The sequence below is a fragment of the Gallinula chloropus genome (assembly GCF_964237585.1).
Source record: "Gallinula chloropus genome assembly, chromosome: 1".
In the NCBI taxonomy this organism is placed as follows: Eukaryota; Metazoa; Chordata; class Aves; order Gruiformes; family Rallidae; genus Gallinula; species Gallinula chloropus.
In genome coordinates this window covers 107,252,523-107,276,600 of record NC_140085.1, presented here as the reverse complement: position 1 = coordinate 107,276,600, position 24,078 = coordinate 107,252,523, and the positions used below count along the sequence as shown (strand labels likewise).

At 39.7% G+C, this 24,078-nt stretch overlaps 1 protein-coding gene across 2 annotated transcripts in view; it reads right to left on the bottom strand.

Moving 5' to 3' along the window:
• The window catches only part of USP25 (ubiquitin specific peptidase 25), a 92,385-nt gene that overhangs the window by 53,122 nt on the left and 15,185 nt on the right, over positions 1-24,078 (bottom strand). For both annotated transcript variants that reach the window (XM_084269769.1, XM_084269770.1), the window contains exons 2-5: positions 17,754-17,831; positions 16,518-16,662; positions 6,964-7,087; positions 850-1,012 (exon numbers count right to left, since the gene is read on the bottom strand). In XM_084269769.1, the coding sequence (XP_084125895.1) occupies positions 850-1,012; positions 6,964-7,087; positions 16,518-16,662; positions 17,754-17,831 (510 nt within the window). The remainder of the gene's footprint in view (positions 1-849; positions 1,013-6,963; positions 7,088-16,517; positions 16,663-17,753; positions 17,832-24,078) is intronic.

Here is a 24,078-nt window from a genome sequence, read left to right as displayed (position 1 = left end):
AATATATCTACAGCTTATTTACAAAACCTTACACAGATTTAGCAATCCCTTCCAAAAAAACCCAAACACTCTAAAGAGACAGGCTCATTAAGTTTATGTACAATGAATTACTAATCCAGGAACGTTGTATTTCACTAGTTAAGTAAGATGTGGTATCTGCATTCATTTCTCTATTGACCCTATCTTTAAAATCTTTTAAAAAGTTAGCTTTTAATGCATCTATGTATACACAAAACCAAAGAGCACACTTATTGGCTGTATTTGGTAAAACAAATCAAACCAGATATGATTGCACCCATACCAGACCTTCACTTTCCTCATTCTCAAGTTTCCTCCTCTATTAGTTATTCCTCCCTTTTACCCTACTGAGCTATTTCCTTGTAGCTATTCTAGTAAAGCATTCCATGATTGATAGTGTCTCATTTCCTCCACCTACCTCCACTGTCAGGCAGCCCCTTTCAGTCATCTGCATGCATCCCTTTTAATACAAAATTGTCTGATCCTCATCTATAATCCAATTTTCACATGTTTTTAGGCATCCACAACTGTCACCGATGTCAGCATGAGCTGCAGACATCCAGGATCTTCAAAGACTCATCTCCTTGTCTTCAACAACTTTTTAATAAGAAGAATTTTGAAGCTTCACTTAGTTATGATACAGTACTTTCTTCTCTTCAATCAGACTTACGGATGAACACATTAAAAGATGCAATAAATAAGTAATACTCAAGAACATCTCATGCAGTGGCCTCAGCTTCCCAGGAAAACAGACATCTTAAGTTATCCACTTAAAATAATTCACCTCACATTAAATTAAGAGTATACACAGCTAATTGAAGGGGTGCTTACCTGAATGACAGCGCTAAACCAGCATGTGTTGCCAACATTCTTTAATCCCACTGGACAGTTGTCTTGCCGCTTTCGATCATAAGGGTTTGGAGAGTCACTCCATACCTCTGGATGTGTCCTCTTTAAACTTGCTTTATTTTCTGCAATACTGGCTTCTAGAACTCTTCAGGAACAGAAGGGAGGGAAAAATGTGAGAAAAAGCAAGAAAAAAAAAGACATAGTAGAACACCTCCAGTTACTAATACAGACATCTTAATTACATAATTTTCTAATTAATTGCTGTTGAACTTGGGGTTTAAATTCATACGTGGTAACAGATCTTCAAAAGCAAGATGTTGTTTTACTTTTACATATGCTACAGTAATTCCAGCACCTTTTGGAAAATGGTATCAGAGAGGGAGCCATCTTCTGTGAGAGCTCTAGATACAAGAGCTATGTCTTTAAGTCATCAATTATTTAAGAGCCAGATTAAAATAGGATGGATAAGAAATTTTTGGCAGCACTATTAGCGTAGTGCTTCCATCTACAAGTACTTTTATTGGTATGCAAAGCACTAAGTCACTAATACATACTTTACTGACAGGAAACCAAAGCTAGCTAGGCAACTTTCAAAAATGGAAGAGGCTTTTTTAGTTTCCATTTTTCCAACTTTTACAACAGTATTTATGGCTTTACGTAGCAGTAGTTACTTTTTGAGCCACAGAGAGACATCTCCCCACAATTTTTCAACAGTCAGCCAAGTTAATTGTATGCTTCAACGACCACAATCTGCAGGAAGCTGTTCTAGTGTGGTTCATGCTCAATGTCCGTATTTCACATGACAGTAAGACCTCATGTGTGTTGTGCCCCCAAACTCAAGCTTCACTCAACACAGCATTTCTTTACCAGCACATGTTCTTAACCTAGTGACAAAGAACACCTCAAATGTGGTAGCCACGCATTCTAAAGAGAAAGATGGAGATGGATACATTCAGGTCATACAGCAACTCTACCTAATAAAGTTGCCTGGCATCGGTAGTTACTGACACAGTTACTACTCCCAACTATCTAGCCTGAGTATCATAGAAAAGGCTGATGTGCTGTAGAACTACTACATTTGCCCAGCAAATGGTTCCACAAGCTGCATGACAAGCATCGAGGTAGTTTGTGCAGCCCGAAGGGTTGCCCCCTTTGGCTCTAGACTCACTGAACATCAAAGAAAGGCAGATCTAGACAGCTCTGTAAGTGGAGTTACTAAAGGGCAAAGTTCGATCAACTCAAAAAAACCCAAAACAAAACAAAAAAAGAGGAAAAAAAACCCCAACAAACCAACCCTGAGAAGAAAAAAAAAAATTAACAACAAAAAATCCCCACCACAAACACATGATTTAATCCCTCAGCTTCCTAACTTTTTGTTTCAAGCTAGCCTCTTAAGCTATCTCAAGGTATACAAGAACCACAAAGTATTAATTTACTATAGATAATTGCTTTGGGGGACATACTAATTTGGATTGCTACTTATTTTGAAAAAACAACAAAGCAAAACCAACCCAGAAACAAAACAGAAGCACTCTGAATTTCAGAGGCAGTTTGGTATAGATACCACTACTATATCAAGGCATCTCAGGAAGAATGTAAAACTTGTAATTTCCTAAGAATTAATCAATTTCTGAAATTTAGTTTTTGACATATAACCTTGTAAAGAGTACATCTTGTTTCAAAAGACAGTGAAAGGACATATACACAATCCTCTTCAGACTTTCAGCTCTGACATCTCTTCAAACAATACACAGGGATGGAACCTGACTCTTCAGCAGTAAAAGTCTTACATTAGCAATGATAGTATCTCCCCCAAGCAAACTCCAAAATGTGAAGAAACAATCAAATTAATTTCCTTTCTCACTGATACAATCACAAGTGTTAGGTGACCAGTCTGTATCTGCTTTGAGAGTATAAGTTCTTTGATGGTTGACATTAAAAATTAATTCAAAACAAACATCATCTATCTTTCAAATAACTGCTCATTCAGCAAGAATTACCTAAAGTTCTCTTTAAACTCAACTGGAGGGGCCTTTAAAATGACAGGAAGACTCTGACAGAGTGGAGTAAGTTTAGAATGATGCTGTAACAGGACTACAATACTTACTCCACACCACGTTATTGTTTCAGGGAAAGAACGAAATTCTTTTGCACCTCCCTCAAGCTCAAGAACATTTCAAGATTCATTGCAGAAACATATATATTCTCAAAGTGAAAGAGTTCACTGGCCACAAGGGTACTACCATTTAGCAACTTAATTACTTAGTAAAATGTCTTCCTGCATTTGTTTTGTGTCTTCACCGGGTGAGGTATTTTCTCACCTCCAGCATCTGAAATCTGTTTCTGTGTCTTAAAGCGTTTGATTCTCAAAGCTTCACGACACTGCTCCTCAGCACACACAGAAGCTGCACACCCTATATGCCAATTTCGTTTTCAGCCACAACCATAGTGTGATGCAAACTGAAATAAAAGTAAGCACAGTAAACAGGAACCTAATGGTCAGCTAAAAACGACATAAATAAATGTATTTACCAGCATAGTGAGTAAACTGTCACGCTACAGCGCTCACTATATTATATTCATGCGGTCCTGACTAGGGAGATTATCTTGGCAACGACTCTTACTCACACATTGCTCTCAACAAAATTTGCATCCTTCCAGAAAGTTAGTACAAGGCTTTAGCAATTCTGGTTATGCAGCTCAAACACCTTCTTTGTGACCCTCGGAGACCACAGCAGCAGTCACCAGCATCAGAACCACAAGCTACGTGCAGGGTACTTCCCCAGCTCCAGGAGCTGGAAGCTGATTTGAAGGGAAAACTCTGGAGCAAGGAGGGTCATTTAACGCCAGGCTCGGCACAGGACTTGAAAGCAGTGTTGTACTTCTCTCCGCAGCAAGCTGGGCATGGGGGAGCAGCCTTCCAGAGCCGCTTTCCTGGGGCTAGCCAGACAATGCAATCAGCCTCGGGCGAAGCCAGCCCACAGCACAAGAGCTCGGCCAAACCGCTCTGCCGCAGCCCGCCGAAGGGGCTGCTGAACGCCCCGCCCTGCCGGGCTGCTCGGCAAAAGGAGGAGGGGAGGTCACGAACATGCCCAACCCAACATCTCTCCTAGGTCTCAGCACTGACCTATACACACGATGCTTCGCCACGGCACGGTCTCCAGCTGTCTGAATGACTGTGTTTAAAAAGAAAAAACCCAAAAAGTGTAGGGGTTGTGCTCGTCCTTATTATGCACTTACAGCATGGGCTGCCAGGGGAACAACCTGACCAGCTTGTTCCTCCTCCCAGCCCCACCTTCCTAGCTTCCCCAGCCAAGCCCTATCTGGTCAGCCTCATTCACCTTCAATCCATGCAAAGTAACCTGAGCAGGAGAAGCTTCTTCTCCTTAGGAAATGCACTGATCATGCCCATTTCCCTGGGAGACTCGAGGAGAGAACAGTAAGAAAAACCCCACAACGTTAAGCATGCCAGGTACAAGATGTTCAGCCTGGACGCTGGACATTCCAGCTGCACTCCTCTCAACACCTACACAGTAATCAGATCTGTCCTCATTAAGTAGCACAAGGCAATTACACTCGGGAAGACAAATTCTACGTGCATTACAACATAATTATGCAAGTCAAGAAATTCCATTAATGCTCCCTTGGAAACCTTAACAAAATCACTGTGAATTAGGTCCCTAGCACTATGAATACCTTTGGGAAAAAAAAAACCATATCCTCCACCCCAAAGGTTACTTAAATATGCACACATGCTATTTTATTAAAAAGTGCTTCCATAGCTTAATTTGCTTATTATTGACTTCCTATTTGATTTTTACTTCTCACTTAACTCAGAAAAACACAAGTAAATGACTGCAGCTTAACTTGTTTACAACCACAGCGTTCTTCTTTTTGTTTTGAGACATCCTGCACAGATAATATGCTTTCTATTGGAATGCCAACATTCTTCTGTGGGGTGTCAACTATGAAGTGTTTTAATTTAAAAATACAAAAATAAATAGAAAATTAAGTCCTGTCCTTAAGAAACTGACTGAACAGTTTGGATCAAGAACTCAAGAAATCTGAACTTCCTTTGTTTCTAAAACTAAAATAATTTGCCATCAACTCAGGGTGTATCTTGGTACACAACCAAGTTGATCCAATGCCCCAGTGCTGCCAAAACACTCAAGATACTCACTCTTCTCCACCTCCATTCACAAGCAAAGTCCCATTTCCCTTTCTTGTGCCGTAATACACTCTGGATCTTTTAGTCAAGACCTCTGTATGGCTTTGGGGGATGAATTCATGCAACAAACACTCCACAGCGTACTACAGCAAGTACAGAAAGAGAAGTAGGGTGTGCAGACCATATCCCCCTTCACAGCAACAAGTGCTTCATCTGGCACGTGCTATTTGCACGTGCAGTTTTTCCATCAATTACACATCTCTGTTTCACCAGACACCCATTTTTCTCTGCATATAACTGAACAGATTGCCTATATGTCTTTGCATGTATGGGGGGAAAAATGGCATACTTTGTTATTTTCTGCAACCAAAGAAACCCCCCATAATTGAAGTAAATGTAATTATAATACTTAGTTATAGGCTAAGCAGATAAGACCAAAAAGGGCTTTTTAGTCTGAGAAGTGAAAAAACTAAGTCTACATGAAAAAAACCTCTAAAGCTTCAAGGCTCCCAAGAACTAAGCACAGCAGAAGCAGTCAAAGTTTGAGGAAGAGAAATGAGGGAAAAAAAGATTTCAAATCCAGAAATAGATGCATCTTTCTGTGTGTCTGCCTGCACCACAACTCAGTAATTACTACAATTGTATCCTTCCAAAAAGAACATGCAAGAACTCAACTTCTGAATCAGAACTGGACAAGACTTCCCACAATCAGCTTCTACACCTACTGAGGTCTTTGGGGGGCGGGGGAGAAGCAACCCCATAAAATTGTCTTCTAATGGCTGAGAGTGTAAAATCTCAGTTCTCCTGTCTTAAAATATGTATCTTAAACTCATAACAACATGTCTTTTATCACAAATGGGTGGAGGGATATGTTCTCATGATTTGTAAGTTCATTTTTCAAAAAGAAAAATAAAATTACTGTGGATAAAATCACATCCTCCATACTGTCCAAGTTGGAGTTTTCTGACAATCCATTTAGCCTGATAAATACAGTGAACTGAGGAAAAGAATTATTGTGGTCAATCTCCTCCATCTAAATTAATTTTTTATAAAATAAGACTTTTACAAGGAGGCAGTACTTAACCTTATAACACAAGGATCAAATCGTTGCGCTTTTTCCCTAGAACAAGGCCAGTCACACATGAAGAAATCCAACATCCATCCCAAGGCCAGCCACAGATGAGAAACACCAACATTCCTCCCACACAACCCTATAGTTGGGCTTAGTTCAAGGCCCATATATTTCATAATTATAGCTACATTTACATATAAACACACACTGTACAAAATGTTACTGCAAAATCTGATCAAAAGTTAACTTACAGACACTTATCACACCCGAGTTGAGGCAGTTAAGTTCATAAAACTTTAAACCAAGAAGTTAATTTCACTCAAAGCTTATAAATCCTATTTGTTAAATATGTTAATGGCATACTTTATCAGCTGAAATACAGCAGCTGCTCTTAGCATACTCAATTATAGCATTACTACCCGCTCCCTCAATCTCAGCCTCAGCACAGAGGTAAGAAAATGTTATTGTAAAGTGCACACTACAAAGAACAGGAAAAAAAAATATTAGCTTCTTAATTATATTTTGTTTTAATTGCTTTTTACTTCATAGACATGATAAACTTTTCATTTTAGGTCCTATTTAAATATGAGCATATATCCTCTATCTTCATCCACTTCCTCAGTATTTAAAAAAAAATACATCAACATGAAATATACTATTAAATTCTAGCCCACACATAACAGACTATTTTCCAATGTAGAACATACAATACATTAAAGCAACATCCTGAAGCCAGGCATATCAGTAGCACAAGTGAAAGTAAACAAGTTATTCTTTAAGTTAAAAAAAAAAAGCAATACAGGCCAATCTCCAACTCTTTAATTTAATTTCTGCTTTATATAAGTTGTTTGTTTACCTGCTAATGGCTTGTTCCTCATCTGTTATTCCAGTCTCCCTGAATGCCCTGTTTGATTCCTCCAAACTCAAGGCAATTGCCCTCTGAAGATCATCTTTATCATCTCCAGTGAGATCAATCACATCTGAAAAGCAAAACTATCTTTCTCAAAATTAAAAGTGAAACAGAATGAAAGCAAGTCTTACTGTAGAGGAGAGAGAGCCCACGTGGGTTGCTTAGTGCCATTCCAGTCCATCCCTCTTGTGCCCTCTGCTCTTCCAACCACTAACCCTGCTAACGGCTCCCTTCTGCCTCTAAGCCAGATAAAAACCTCAGCAGCTTGCACTTGCTAAGATATGATGGGCAACAGTCTTCCTTCCTCCTAGTGACCTTAAGTTGCACAAAGCTATGGGACAAATCTAGGAATCCATGGTTTCTGAAAGCCCTTTTAACACACTTAAACGTATTACTTCAGCTACCACAATCAGTTGCTTCCAGGTAACACATGATGAAGACAGCCATCTCTTAAAAAGCATACCTTAACCAAGCTTAGTTGTTTTTCCCTCCTCATGAAGACACACGTGTGGAGTTTTCCCAGAACAGACCAAATTCTGCAAGTACTTTTGTGCACTGGTGAGCCAAACACTTTCACACAGTTTCATAACACGTGGGAGAGTTCCTTACTTAGTTTAATCCTCTGTCCTGTCTGTGCATTCCTCTTCTAAAGAGGAATCCTATTTCTGACTACTGGAAGCATCCCATCTCAACAGGAGAATTAAGAAAGCAAATACTGCAGTCAAAATGAAGATCCATACTTGGACACGTGGGGAATGCTAGATGGGCTACTGACTGGCTAGTGAAGATGAAAACAACCCAACGTCTGCCTTCCTCTCCAGCTCCCATTACCTAAAGAATCAGATACTGACATCCCCCATAAAACTCCCTGTTTCCCAGGGGTACCAACACCACTCCCCTCCTGAGTAAGGAGGGATTTTGTTGCTCTCATGACACCACAACATCAATGAACTCCCTCACATTTGGCACAGCCACGTTTTCAGAGCAGCCAGGGGCAACAGGAACACCCACCAACTTCATAAAACCTTCAGAAAAGCCACGGTTCTTGGTCTTCATGATTTTAAGGGCCAGAAGTCACATTTTGCAAGTCAGAGATAGAGGGGACGTGCAAAAGAGATTTTTATGTGCAGTATTAGACAGACACACACAGAGCACTGGCTGGCTTCAGTCTCCCTCATCCAGGGCCAAAGATTACTCAAAGAGCTACGAAAGAGACTCCCGCCTGGGGTTTGGACAACAGAAGCTAAAAGACTATGGGAGAAAGAGACAGAGGTTTGAACCTGATAATTGCTCATACAGAGATACATGTAGCTTGTCTGCATTTCTCCTTCTGTAGGCCAGCTCAATTACTCACACCCAAAGAGCTTCTCCATCTAGCTTCTGGCATTTCTGCTGAACAGGGTGACTCACTGTGCAGCTTCCCCCGTTCACCTGGGCTCACTTGTCTGTGACACTTCTCACTGGATTGAAATAAAGTGCTGAACGAGTGATACCAAAGTCAGAGCCACAGCTGCATTTGAACAGAAAATGGGGTGACCTGTCCTCACATGGAGCTGAAACTGAAGAGAAGTTTTAAAAGAACTTTCCTGTTAACACCAGTATCTTCAGAAAATAGCTTTCAATGTAGCCCTTTCTTTCTCTCAATACAAAAGGTTGAATTTCTGTTTTATTTAGTGAGTCTTTAAAAGAAGCAATCTCACCTTAAAAGTGGCCAATCTGTCATGATCTGGAAGTATGGAAAAACACAACAACCAGAAAAGCAGCCCTTCCTAATTTTACTCTCACGTGTTTTATAGTCAGCTCAGATCTTCCAGTGTATGAGAAAGATACTTCAAATCAGATGCCTGAAATTCTCCTTAGGAAGTACTAAAGCAGCTACAAGAACCACCAGCACAAGTCTCACCCAGAGGAGTTTTGATATATGAGCTGCAACGGTAAGAACAATCAATGGAATTCAGGCTAACTCAGCCTGGGTCATGCACAAGCACGGCTCTGATCTACAACCTGACAGCAAGAGAAAGGCTGGAAAGGTCAGCAGCAATGAGAGGATCCCATGGCCACACACAGTACCTATTACACTCTAAAATGGGGTGCTTATGTTATGTTTTCTACCCATTTGCAAGTGGTCATGCACAAGTACCTCATCTCCACTGGAGACAAGCATTTTATCTGGAGGTAGTAACAGTGGTCACAACTAAAGACGGAGTAATCCTCAATCCAGCAGCTACACATACTGATGGAGAAGTATGGAATTACTCCTATCGCTGACTCAGAGGGGGAATATTCCTTTAGCCAGTTTCTAGTGAGGTAAGAGTGATGAAATTCTTATATAACAATAAAGAAAAAAGTGAGACTAAAATGTAAATTCCTTTATATGCAGAATATTTTCCAGAAAAGAACTCACAACCTAGCTAAAAATTATGTGGTCAACAAAATCTCACACCGTTATACTAAATAAATAAATAAATAAATAAATAAATAAATCCTCTATCAAGGTCAACTTCAGCTCACTCTTTCATTACATTCTTCAACTTTGATGCACCTCCCTAGCTCCCCGACCTTTATTAATCTATACCACCACCCTATGTACTCAGAACTTTATCATCATTCATACTTCTAGTGATTACATCACTTTAATATTAAAAAGCCCATAATCCTTGACTTCTGCCTCTTTTCAGAAAGCAGATCAACGCTACAGCTTCCTTTGGCATGCAAGGGGTTGCAGCAGACAGTACAGGATTCTCTTTAGAAATGTTGCTTTCACATAGACATTGCTCCTGATCTGCTTTAAAAAAAAAAAGAAAGATAAAAAGACAATACAGTGAAGCCCTGCTGCCAGACACTATCACCACCAGTGGTACAATCGATTTGTGTCACAGATGGTTTACCTAGCATTACTTATGTCAGTAAAATAGACTCCTCATTGTCAGCTGATCCATGGTAACCTACTCCATGCAAGCTTTTAGTTTGCAGTAAAAGCAAAACAAAAATGTTTGGGAGATTTTTGGCTGATGTATTTTAGCTCACGTTTGCTGTACTTGGAGCAGGTCCGAGCTCTTTTCCAACACCTCAGCTGACATGGTAACTCATTAAGCTGCCACAGCTCACATATGGCTTGACTCCTAAATCACAGGATTGTAAAGAGGATATCTCAACAGGAGTCATAAGAGAAGGGGAAAAGTCTGAGTCTAAACTCCTCTGAAAATAAAAGTAACCCCCCCACCTTGCCTGCACAGTTTGCATTCCTGCCAGTCGATTATAAATTATATAAAGGTATATACGCTACATCAAATTTATGCAGGGGGAGGGGGGTGGAAAGAGGGGAAGTGGTGTTTGTTTTAAAATCTTTTTTTTTTTTTTAATTCTTACATGGGTTTTCTCTTTAAGTGAAAAGATGTCAATTTTTCAAGCATTTCTTCTCCAAGTACAATCACTTTTGCCTTCTCTCACAATCATTAATCAATTTAACTTTAATCAAGTTTTAAAATACTTATTTCACTTAATACAGCATTAATAAAACCTATGACTGTTTACTTTATGGCAATTAGTGGTGGAATTCATTCATGGAACTGATCTACTGCAGTTTCCTATGTGTCCAACTGATTTCTGCATTAAAGGTCTGAGTTCAAGGGTAAAAAAAGAGGCAGCTGACTTTTTGCCAAAGTATCTTTGGAATCACAGTTTCTTGTGACAGCCTGAAGGATGCATTTCATAAAGGTACTGCAAATAATGCCACTATAGTCCACTATAGTTACCTGACTTTAATTTGCATGTGCTGATGTTGTCATACTCCTCTCATTTAGGCCACGGAACACTTCAGTTCTGTGTGGCACATCCTTATAAAGGTAATTATTGTATATCACATACCATTAGGAAATGAAAATGTTGTTAAAGCAAACAAAATTTTTTTTCTGAAAAAATTCTTTGTGAAGAAGCTGCTCATCAAAATAGTCTGGCTTACTGCACTCATGGTGTTTATTCAATTTATATTAAAATGCAGAATTAATCAAGTGTTTTACTAAGACATGTATTTTTGGCTTACAACATTATTATATAATAATGCTTGTTTCTAGTACATAAAATCCAGAGAGTTTGACATTGTTCGTAATTCTACAAAGCCATTTCAAGTTGTATATTGAAATTTGTGACAAATACGCTAGTGTGTATACAGTAAATGCTCACACTATCTATCCCCACATATCTTCTTCCTTTTCTAAAACAACTTCTTATCAATCTGTTTACTTAAAAAGTTTCTATCCTCTTTTAAATAAATGGTTGCTACTTGGTAATTGCCTAGGTCATTAAAATAATTACTGTGCTATTGACTTGTTACTTATATGAGGAGGAGGCAGAGAGTAGGAACTTCAAACTTGAGTAGGCTGGGAAACTCAGCATGAGGGACAGATCTGGAGTAGCAATTGAACCCAGGGACCCGCGATAAGCAACCATAATGATGCAACCACTGGCACTGGGAGAGGAAAACGAAGGGGTATGCCTGATGGGTTCAATGGACAGGTGCCAAGTATGGAAATCTAGCAGAAAGACTCCAACTGTAACACCCCAACAGTGTGAAAATAAGGAAAAAGAAAATAAAAATTGAGAATAAACGTTTTACGACAAGCAGAGCCAAGCAAAATCCTATATTCTACCATCCACATGATCTGTAAGGGTGGTAGATCGCTGGAACAGGTTACCCAGGGAGGTAGTAGAGGCCCCATCCCTGGAGATATTCAAGGTCAGGCTTGACGGGGCTCTGAGCAACATCATCTAGTGAAGATGTCCCTGCTTACTACAGGGGGGTTGGACTATATGACCTTTAAAGATCCCTTCCAACCCAACACATTCTATGATTCTATGATCTATTCTGTGATGTTAAATGTCACGATGGTCTTGGTTTCCTACATGAAGATCTAAAGACATTTAATTGACTGTATAAGGTAATTTTGATTAAAACTAGATGAAGAAAGAATACACAGCATCCCAGCAGCTGCTTAGCCAACCCAAACAGATCTACTGATGAAAGAGGTAGCAAAATGTCAGCCACAACTATCTCACAAGAACTTCCTCAGCTGCATTTACACTGTCCTATGGTAACACCTTAAACTGACAGTTCTCACACTGGCCAGGATACGAAGGAGAGAGGTAGTTATGGAACAAAAGAGGAATCACATCTGTGAGATAAAGGGCCACATGGTACAAGACTCCTGACATTCTGAAGCACAAACCCTGCCATATGAAACTGGAGATACTCCCAGGAACCTGAAATAGAAGGAAATGTCATGAAGACACATAGCAATATCGAGTTAGGTAAGGTGACAGAGGAAACTAGTGTCAAATTCTACTTACAGAAACAATAAAATGCACAGCTATAGCATGAGGACTAAGACTTGTGCCAAGAAGGATCTAGGAACTACTACTGATTCATGTTCAACCTGCAATTCACAGTGCTGAAGAAAATACAAAGTGTTACACTGAGGTGTACTGTAAGAATACTACATGGACATTTAGAGAGATCCACCCAAGTTCTTCTTAAGAAATCATCTGAGTGTGGTTATTGTTTTGAGAGCCATGGCTCACTAAAAACACAGAACCATTAGAGAAGGTCTAAAAGAAATTGACAACAGGCCTAGGAATTGCATCAAAAAATGACTTGGAAAAGATGTTTAGATCTCTGAAGAGTCTGAGGGGTCGTCGTGATATGCAATCTTCAAGCATGCAATGCTTCCATCAACTGAGATAAAAGGAATGAAGCATACTATAGCCTCCACAGGGGATAGCACAAAGAATAAAGAACTTAACCTGAAGGAAGAGGGATTTAGGCAAGACATTAGGAGTCTACAAGAAAGGACAGTGAAGCATCAAAACATATTACTCTAAACTTTTCAGAGCCTCTAAAATGTAAGGGTTTTAAAGAAGTGTGACAAATATCACTTCAGGAGGTTTTAGGTGCTCTTAAGTCTACCTCACTGGACAAGGTTGACTGAATTCCTTTTGAAACCTATACAAAGGCTCAAGCTCTAAAACAGGAAGGGGTAAAAAGCCAGGTCATCAGAAGCAACAAAGTCTACAATCCCCACGCTTGTGTGTGTGACATCTTATATTGTACTATGTCCTTAGAAAAAGGTTTGAATACTTTTGTTTCAGCTGTGAAATGTGCTGTTGTAAAGACTAATAATTCAGTTTTTGTAAAAAAGAATTTTGAGCTATCAAAAGAAGGGAGGAAGAGAATTTGTCTTGTCAGCTATTTCATTTGAAGGCAATCCAGCTTCTAAAATACATGTCTTTCTCTTCATTCTGATGCTTCCTTTAAGCCTGAGCTCTGCAAGCTTCCTCAAATACGAGGGGAATGGATATGTACATAGCAATGCAACAGTTCTGTTGCGCAGCCAGAGGTGAAAATACACTGAATTGTTGGAAAAAAAAAAAAAAATTGCTGGAAAGTACTCCTAAAGTTGTTTCAAGTGCAGTGCCTACGATTTCTGCTACTAAGCAGAACACTTTAAGCTATCTTGGATTAAAAGGTGTTCATTTGCTCATTGCAGCCCTAATGCTTAAGCACCTTCTGCTCACAAACTGCAGGAATTAATAAAAAAACCCAAACACACACATATCCCAGAGAGTAACACCTTGCAAAGAGATCACTTTGCGTGCATCACTTTTGACACAGAATATCCTGAAGCTGGAAGGAACCCGTAAGGATCAGAGGCAGGCTCTTGCACATGCCATTTTGAAAAGGCAAAAAGGCAAACATCTTGAATAACAAGATTGTGCAAGTCAGCCTTTGCTTTTAAAGATGGAGTGAATTTTATGCAAGGGTATTAATATTTTTGCAGCTGCTGTAATGTTGCATTTGCTAGTAACAGAAATGCAGTTTCCTTATGCCTATTACCACACAGAATGCAAGTCTCAAACAGCTGAATGACCGCCGTCACCTCTGGAAGAGCCAGGGCACAATCCAGGCTAACTGCATCTACCTTTTTTATTTTTACTCCTTAACTAAGTAACCATTTCAAAGAAAGACAGCCACTCAAGCTCACAGAACACGTCTGATTCACCTTTATGCAAGGTACACATTTAAAAATGTCTTCATAAGTGGCTGGAGGTTTTCTGCTGCATAGAAGAGGTTCAGATACTTATTGGCAACTCCCTCTCATCCCCTGTTTGGGCGATTTAGCTTGGAAGGACTGCGAAGCTCGGTGACTCATAACGCTCATACGTGTAGTGAAGCAGTAAGGGTGAGTTATAATTATCTGCATGTAATTATACCTACGTGGGATAGTAACAGGGAGTCAAGTTTGAAAGGCAAGATACTGTCAGCAACTCAGCACAGTTACTGAGAAGTGCTAATAGTGTTCTTTGCAGAAAGGAGTGTTGATGGTTGGAGCTGTCATTGCTGGATGTGTTTTCCATCTATGCCTGCACTTCCATCCTCTTCTCCCAAGGCATCCGCTGTCTTTCACCACACTCCCTTACATGACAGGACTCGCTAACACAGGTCCCTGAAACCTGCCCACTTTAAGTACACTGCAGTTTTATTAATTCCCAATCAAAATAATGACAGGAAAGCAGATCACAACAGAAGAACCAGAGGTTTCTGCAAGAAGCTTTTGCTACAGAAGGGGTCTATGATTAGGCTGGTTAAGACTTTTCTTCTGCAGGTGCTTAGCTCTTGCCCCACAAGCCCTCTAATGTGAAGTTGGCCAAGATGCCTTTATGTCATCCCATGCTTTCAGTCTAACTAAAACAGCAAAGGGGAAAGAAAAGGGCTCTCAGTGCTGCCAGTGAGGACTAGATCAGACACTGAAAGTGTTAACAATAAAACAAACACAAGGTGTGTCTGCTTTCTCCATAGCAGCCGGTGATTCTTGACTCCTGACTTGTAGTGCTGTAAGAAACCTAGGTCTGCCTTCAGCCTTCCAGAGAAGAGGGCAGAACCTTGATATTCAGCTCAGAATATGCAACTTGAGACTTACTCTCATCAGTTTAACCACCAGTCACAGGTAATGTAGACTCTTCTGCAGGCTTGACTCTTCCTCTCATACCCCTTCAATAGGGTTACACAGCACAGTAAGTGACAACAAAACTAACCACTTTATTAATGGGATTGCTGAATAATCTAATTAACAGAGACTGCAAGGCAATCCAGTTTACTATTCCACTGGCATAGTGTATCTTCAGTAGTGTAGACTACAACAACAGGGGTCAGTTTGTTGAAAATACTCTCCATTTCCTCAGTGTCAACTTTCTAATATTGAAAATTAAACACATATGAGGGGGTTGTGTGTGTTTTCATTCCAAAGGAGAGAAAAGTAAAAGAAAAGAAAAAGAAAACCCATAACAACAAAAAAAATCAACAAGCCACCCCACACAACATCATGAGGAGGTAATACATCTACCTATTAATCCACTCGGGGCATTTTACACAGGGTTGCTAAGTAATACCAATGATTAAAATGCAGTTTGCAGATCTGAGATGTTGAGAATAAACTCATCTCTAATTAAAAAAAAAAAAGTTTAAAACAAGATGTTTGTGTCAAGGTACCAGAGACAAAAAGACAACTGTACAACTGACAAGGAGATCTAACCTAAACTGTACAATGGTGCCACAGGCGCCACCCCAGTATTAGTGAAACAAAGGTGGTGGGGGGGGGAAATTCATACTATGTTTGAAGCTAAGTAATTCTACTCCTTTAACTACATAGAAATGATACATTTATGGTCAAGGGATCAACACATAATTAAAACATTCTACATTTTAGAATTTTGGAAAGTAAATGCAATATAAAGAAGCTCAGATTTCACGGACGTCAACCCCAGTACAGAACTTCCTTTGATATTTTTTTCTTTCATGTTATTTCCAATATTTATTTGCAGAATGCATTTAACACATTTTTCCCCCTCATAAAAATAGCTATGCACTTTAAGCAAAGGAATAGAACCTACAAGGCTCCAGGATATACAAGCTGTGGGATCTCTTGTATCAAATAAAGTTGTTAAAAATTAAGTCTATTTCACAAATGAAATACCTACTCTTTTACTACAAAATGCACTCTTAACTTCTCACTTCTCCCTTTGGGAAAGTCATCCCTGTCAGGCAAAAGCTGTTCTTAATGTGCTTAAGTCAGACATTCACAGACTCTCTCCAATTTTATTTTATGGAAGAGAACCCAGCTTTTGCATTCAATTATTTAGCACATGGACCCCAAATAAATCCTGCAGTAGGGAAGAAAAGGAAAAAAAAAAAAAGAGAAAAGAGACTGAAAACCCAGTTATTCCCCCTCTCATCAGTCCCATACAACATGTAAAGGTAAATGCTTAAGAATAGTTGAAACAGATTTTAAAAAAAATAAAATCCCCATAACACTTGAAATAAGGAAAGACAGACTAAGTAATAACCTAAAAAACGTTAAGTGAGAATTATCAGCAGATTATCATTTTACAGGTTAAGTTTTCAGCTTCCTTGCCTTTAAACTAAGTTTACAAAAAGAAAAAATACCTACTGGTGTCTGCCTGGCTGCCCACGCTGATGTATCTGTCATTTCCAGGAAGGGCTGTTTGATAGTACGTTGCCTCCTCTAGCTGGGGAACCTTGGCATTCTTCGCGGTGAGGAAAGCCACAGCCAGCTCCAGATTACCATTGCTGTCCTTCAAGCATCAATGAAAGAGAAGTGAGAGTCCCCTCACCTGCTTCTCATTTTTCTTAACAGCAGAAGACAACATTACAAGCAACTTGTAAGATCCATCACACACTGTCTTTTCAGGTGAAATACTGATCAGAAAAGAAAGTCTCCAAATTTAACACATTCCACATACTTCACTACTTTGAACTAAAGGAAAGATAAAACACTTTATAATAATTTCTTCTTTGGTAGAATTCCACTTTTTTTAAAAAAAATAGCGATTAAAGGTCTCGTAGGGCTGGTGAATCCCTCAACAAGCATAATAAGCACACTCACAGACTTCAACAGCCATCAGTTAAATTCTTCCAGAAATCTACCATTTCATTTTTAAAGCCAGAAATACAGGCTTTTGAGAGGCAGTTGTGTATACATGATTCAGTATAAAATCTGAAGCAACAACTTGTATACATACACAATTTAAATACACTAACTCCTCAATTACTCTTTATAAATGGCAATGGAGGGAAGACTTTTCAATTATTTTTTAATTCATATATATAAATATATATATGTATTGGGAAACACAAGTGAGAGACCTGCTATTCTTTACTTGCAGCTCTTCCACGCTTTTAAAGAATTTATAATGATAAAACAACATAACAAAACAAAACAATCAACAACAAAAAACCCCAAACAAAACAGTGGCATAATAGCAAATTAGCAAAGGGCAGCAAGTTCTTCATTCTACACACTGAGCAAGAACCGTCCTTGATAGAAAACGTAACTACATCTTGACAGGAAAGCAACAGTTAACTAATTAACCAGCAGCTGGCCAGCTCTAGCAGCACCAAGGTACCACAAAACAGTTGGGCCAGAGGTTAGGGGCAAGTCAGGCCATTCCTGCCTTTCCATTTTTGAACGTCAGATTAATTTTTATGCCAGCACCAAAACAGATCAAGACACCTTCTAAAGTGATAAAGCCATCATTAGCAGCTTTTTCCCCCTAAAATAAATCTGAAAAGGATTGGGGAGGGAGGAACAAAGGGTGGGGTTTATGGCTTTCACAGGCAGTTAAGATGTATGCATTCAGCTACATGGCACACTCATCCCTCTTACCTTCAGCGCCTGTTGTAGTACCTGGATGTCATTGATACCAGTGATCTCCCTCAGCTGATTTAAAAATGTTTGCTGGTGCTAAAAAGAAAAAACAGATCACCAAAATAAGGTAAGTGCCAAATACCAGCAAAAGCAATTACATAAGAGAGTATGCCTCTCTACAAACATTAAAAGTATCTCCATATAAACTTTGTGGACCACAGAGGAGCAGAGCTTTCATCACTCAAGTCTGTCTTAGTTTCTGCAGCGTGGGCACTTTTAATTCCCAAATGGTTTTGGTTGGTTGGGTTTGGTGTTTTACCAAAAAAAAAAAAAAAAAAAAAACTATGATGGGTGAGCTTATGCAATATGGGTTTGAGGAGTCTATATAAAGCCACAATTGGTCCTCCTACACAAATAAAACTTCCTAGCTTGATCTTCAAAAGCAGTATGGGAAATAATTGAGCCAACTCCCATCAAAACCAGCTCCCTTCTTGATCCCATTATTTCCTTAACATACACAATTCCCATCCATTCCAACCTCAAAACTAAGAAACTGCTCTTTACTGATCATTTAGGTGTTTTAAGAGAAATACTATGAAAATACCCACATGAACAAGAGTTTCTCAAGACTAAAGCAAAACCTTAGGAATCCATCTTAACCACCCTCCCAGACCAGTCGAATCAAACTCTCTCAAATCACAACATCAGTCAGCATCCATGACGGATTTTGAAGTAACACTTGGGAGTTCAAAAGAGCAACAGGTTTTGTGTCTCTAAAATACGCAATTAACGTAATTTGTGAGGCCTAAGAAAAAAAACACACACACACACAAAAATCCTAGTCCCATTCCTGTTCAGAGCAAACACATTATTCCCTGCATTCATGCTCAGGTAACACATCACAGAAGGAAAAACAGGCACTAGGATGGAACAATCCTTGAACTCCAGTTGACCACTAAAACTATTTAAAAGACTGACTATTGTTCCACACTAACCAATTCCAGTCTTCCTTTGGCAGATGGAAAAAGGCGAGGAGTTTGGTGGTATTTACAAGTGGGGGTTTTTTTGGTTTTATTGTTTGCCCACCACATCCTGACCTCAAACCAATAATTTCATCTACAAAAGCGAAGATTTTGTAAAGCACAGGGTTTTGCTTGCTAGACAAAAAGTGTATTTCCTATAAGTAGCAAAGAAACATTCTTGTATTAGTCTCCAAATTCAATTAAAAAAACCCCTGAACTATAATTGTCTTGGGGCTACTTCTAAAATACTTTTCTTTAAAAGGAATTATTTGGAATCAAATATTCAAATACCCTTATTCTCTCCTTATCACAGCTTTGTATAGAGGAGGAAATTAAGAGCTGCATGAATGCCGAACTCCCCAGTGTGAAATTAACCTGGCAGGCACTACTTCATGCCCTAATAAGTTGAAATAGAAGGCGTATAGTTCAGGATGTTTATGAATTACGTACACAATCTTCCCTTCATTTATGATCCTAAGGGATACTGTTAACAATCCAATTTGCTGGTTTGGGGTTTTTTTTCCCCTTTTCTTTTTAAAAACCCTGCTATTGGCACAAGAAAAGTGAAGCGATGCAGGAAAACAAACTCCCACTTTACCCCCTCTCCTCGCCCCCTCGCTTGTTTACTCTGTGCATTTCACAGCACTGTACAAAGGCAGGACTTGTTTCCCCTGTAAAGTTGCTTTCCTGCCCCTGGCTCTGGCAAGAAGCACAGCAAAGCGAAAGGGTATTTGGGAAAAGTAATTACGCCAGCATTAAAACTGGCAGGCACAATTCAAGGGCAGCACACAGCAGCGAAATGGATTTCTTTTTGCATTTGCTACCAATGTGATGGTTAATAAAATGGAACATAGTTTCACTACGTATTATTATAACAAGATATAACAGATTTCTGTATCTTCCACAATATACACAACACTTGGAAAGACTGGCTGGAGGATATTCGTTGTTTGCAGAGAACAGGAAAAGACAGAAGAGACATAGTTTACCAACAAACAATCTCTTCACAGCTCCAATATTGACTGTTAATTTATGAGCACAGCTGTGACTTATAAACCTGGACGTCTGTAGTTTATATCCAGATTGCAATACTGCAGTGTAAAACTCTAGTTCGCAGCCCCTTTCCCAAAGACATACACATTTAGCATGTCAGAACCAGACCCAGAGATGTTCCTTGCTCATCAAGAGGTTGCACTTTACGGCCAAGAGTTTAAGGTACTTGGCTCCAAAGTTTCTAACTGGTAATTAGATGAACACCACAGCGAATCCATAAGCATCCTAGTTACAAGGGACAGAAATTAAGAGGAAAATTAAGGACTTATCCTGAATAACTCAAATGAAGCTAAACTGCTTCAGGGCCACACACACACCTGATTTAGACATTACTGGCTTGTCAAGTACATGTGGACAAGCCACCATTAATCTCCAATTGAACTATTTCGTCTCACACAAGTCCAAGAATAACAATACACCTCCCATCCTAGGAGGAGCAGGAAAAAGAAAAACAAAGCAACAAAAAAAAAGTCGGGTTTTTTTTCTACCTGATCAGTGTGTTCTCTTAATACCTGCTAATAGTCTAACAGGTCTTCAGAAACAATTTTGACATTGCATAAGGCAGCTGAAACTCCTTAATGTGGCATTAGACCGGTGGCCTCTTCCATGCACTCACTGCTCTCCCCTCATCCTTTCACGCCTGATAGAACGGCATCATCCGTACTCTGCACAGACCTTTCTTGCAACGGCACGTTTAACTCTGCCGTTCTCCTTCACTGTTACACTGACAGTAAGTTATCACTCCTGAAATCCGATTAACACAGGTAATTCTATTTCTTTTCATTACAACTGACAGTGCAGCCAGTTACTACCAAACCCTTTCCTCATTTGTCAATCAAGAGGGCTGAGATCAAATTTTTGTTCTGTTTTTCTTCTCACTGAAGTTTAAGAAACACAATCATACCCATTTTCAGAGACCCAAGACTGGAGTTGCATAAAGAATGAAGCAATTTAGTGCATCTGCACTAGACTATCAGTCAAAACCAGGTGGAGTTAATTTGCTCTGAATTATATTTCTTCAGTACATGCTATTGTGGCACATAGGGTGATTTAAAAAAAAAAAAATATTATTTTTTACTCTCACCCATGACTGAAGTTTCTAACACAATCACTGAACGATTCTCTTCTGCACTGTAACTGATATTTATAGTATACTTAGGACAGACTTACACACACAAAGCAAGCCACCCTCATTAATGCTATCGATGCTCCACCCCAGAAGCTTTACTCTTCATGGAGCTAGGGCTATCTGGAGCTGAAGTGACCCTCAAATGTCCATGAACATTAATGTGGTTATTCTAGACAATTACGATCAAAATTCACTTAAAGGCTTACCAAAAATGCCCCAAAAAATCTCACACGTTGCTAAAGGAAAGCTAAAAATTTAAGAAAGCAGACAGAAGTATTTACAAATGTGTGAAGCATCTAGTGTACATAAATTAAATCAGCTCAGTGAGGGAGATTCAGAACACACTGGCACTCCTAACAAACAAGCCGTTTCCTTTTCTCAACGTAACTCTTCCCTGATTCCCTGTTTTCTCCCCACCTTGATGTAATGTTCAAATTCTGAATTATAACTCACTGCACATTAATTCAGTCTAATAAGCAACCTCTCTCTTCAAACATAGGTCCAGAGAGATTATTCCAACAGACCCTGGTGCAACTACTGGTTCAAACATACCCACTTCAGTTTGCCCATACCTGCTTCTTTTCGCTACCCTTTCCTCAGATTTACATGACATTCCACAGTTAACCTAGAGCAGAGATCCTCCATTTTACCGAGCCCATACTCCATGTGTACCTGCAGCGTACAGGCACCCCCAAACGCGTCCCATTACACACGTGCATGTATACATCACACACACACACACACACACAGAACCCATGGAGCCTGAACTCAGTTTGACTCCACTCCGAAAAGTTTCTGGCCTATGACACCAGGCTCTGCTGGTGCAGGCACTGCAGGGCAACCCACGTCCCTGGCCAGGAGAAGGAGGGGGCCTGCTGATGCTAGAGCTGCCCTGAGATGCAGCTGCTCACACCCCTCACTCCCACCACATCACACAGCACTCGGTTCCCCAGGGCTTTCACGCATGAGCTATTCCCAGCCTCCCCTCTTCCTCTGGCTCCCCGAGGTATGTGGTATGTATCTCCGGGCTTTCAGCTCTTGGAAGATTTTAACTAACAGGAAATTCTCCTATTTTCCTGGATGGAAGCCAAATTTGTATTAGGAATGCATGCCCTTATTTCCAATTCTTTCCTTTTTCAGCCATCCCTCCCTTCCTCTCAGGAAATGCCCAATTAAGATTATCTGGTTTATAACCTCACACAATAGTATATTCAATAGCTGTGCCAGTGCTAGTGAAGCAGAAAAGGATCTGCACAATTATCTGCTCAGGGAGATACTCTTCGCAAGTTAGTTCCATGACAGTACTGCAAACTCTGATAACTTATCAAAATCAGAGCAAAAAGACAAGTTACACAAATGGCTTTTTTTGGCCATTTTAAGTAAGTAAATCTCGTTAAGTCCACTAGTTCTGAGTTAATACTGCTGATTAAATTGGGAAAAATAGTTAGCCACCTTTTCATCTGTTTATCTTCTCATCTCTCAAGCTTCTGAATTAGTGCATGCAACCTTTGGATTTATTCATGGCAACATCCAAATATTTGTATTTGCAACACAAGCACTTTGAAAGTTGGAAGATACAACAACCCTCTTCCGTTTCCAAGCACACACAGAGTTGTATGCTTAGTAATAAATGAGATAGTTCAACCATTACCAGGAGAAAACAGGGCCTACTGCCTCACTGTGCAGTTCATTTAAATAGTACATAATGAAAATGAACTATGGGAATCCCTTCCTTCTCAGGGGATGAATACTTGTACTAGAGACAAAGAAAGAGGGGGAAAAATGCAAATGCCAAGAAGAGCATCCTGACTCAGTCCCTCTACACAAAAGCTGCGTACTTTGCTTTCTGGTGCAACACCGATTTCTAAGTGCTGTTTGCTGGAGGAAAACCCAAATGACACTGCACAAAGTATTTTATATTAGAGACAGTTGTAACTTAACCTGAGGTGCAGAGGACCTCCTAACAGTAACATTTGCAGTCGAGTAGCTAATAAGCCAGTTTCCTCGTATGATGTCGCTGTAATAAGAACAGCGAGATTAGAGGAATGTAATCCTCTGTAAAAAGGCTTTAAGTTTCTGCTACAAACAAATAAACAGAAAAAAAATAGTTAATGTACAAAGCACGAGCATACTAAAGACCCTCAATTACTACTGTGAATGTCATTTTCTGCCACATTAATCATATCTCCCAGGAATGGTTAAAAGGCCCACATACACTGCTGAGCATTATGGCTTCCAGCAACACGGATACATTAACCATCTTCTAAATAAACTCTTGGTCAAGTTCCAAATAGGCAAATAAAAACTAACTCCTTCCATGGAGATACTAAGTTGAAACACAGGGAAAACACAGTCAACCCCAGAACCCTTTGTTGCATGTCTATGCTCTTACCATCACAGACCGAGATTTTATTTACATAAATATGTAAATTAAAAACTGGATAGATGTATACATATAGATACTTTTAAAGCAGTATTTTGGAAGTACCAAGACCGAGTTAAATCTCTGCACTGGCTTCAGCTTCATTCTTGCAGTACCTCCTAACGCACGGCAGAATTAGGTTCCCTTGGCCGCTGTTGGTTAACTGGGGTTTCCCTTTGTTCAGCCATGAAAAGAGAAACCTCTTACATGACATTGTACCCTCTAAGAAAAGTAGGTAACGATGTATTTTTAAACACACATAAATGCAAAACGCACCTGAGCTTTGGCTTGGATGAAATCACCCAGGGAGAGCAAAGGACACGCACAGAGACTGCGGATTTTCAGCCGGGGCCGCTCTGCGCAGGCTGCCAGAGCGTGCCAGTTACAGCAGCAGCCTTTGCACAATGACCCACCTGCAGCTGGCTGAGAGCAAACTTACTTCAAGGAAGCCAAAGGACACACTCTACGGCAGTAACCTTCAGCCAAGGACAGCCTGGACCCAATAAAAGTTTAACAGGGAAAGCGCTTGAATGCATTGCTTACATGCATACAAGTCCTCCCTGAAAAATTAAAGGAAGGATCCTGCTTAATCATAGTGTTATATAACCTGTATTAATCATAAAACAACACTTAGAATACTCTCATCTCATTTCTATGGTTTCCATGAGTAACAGAGCTGTGCTACTTCAATTGAAATTATTTTAACAAGTGACTTTT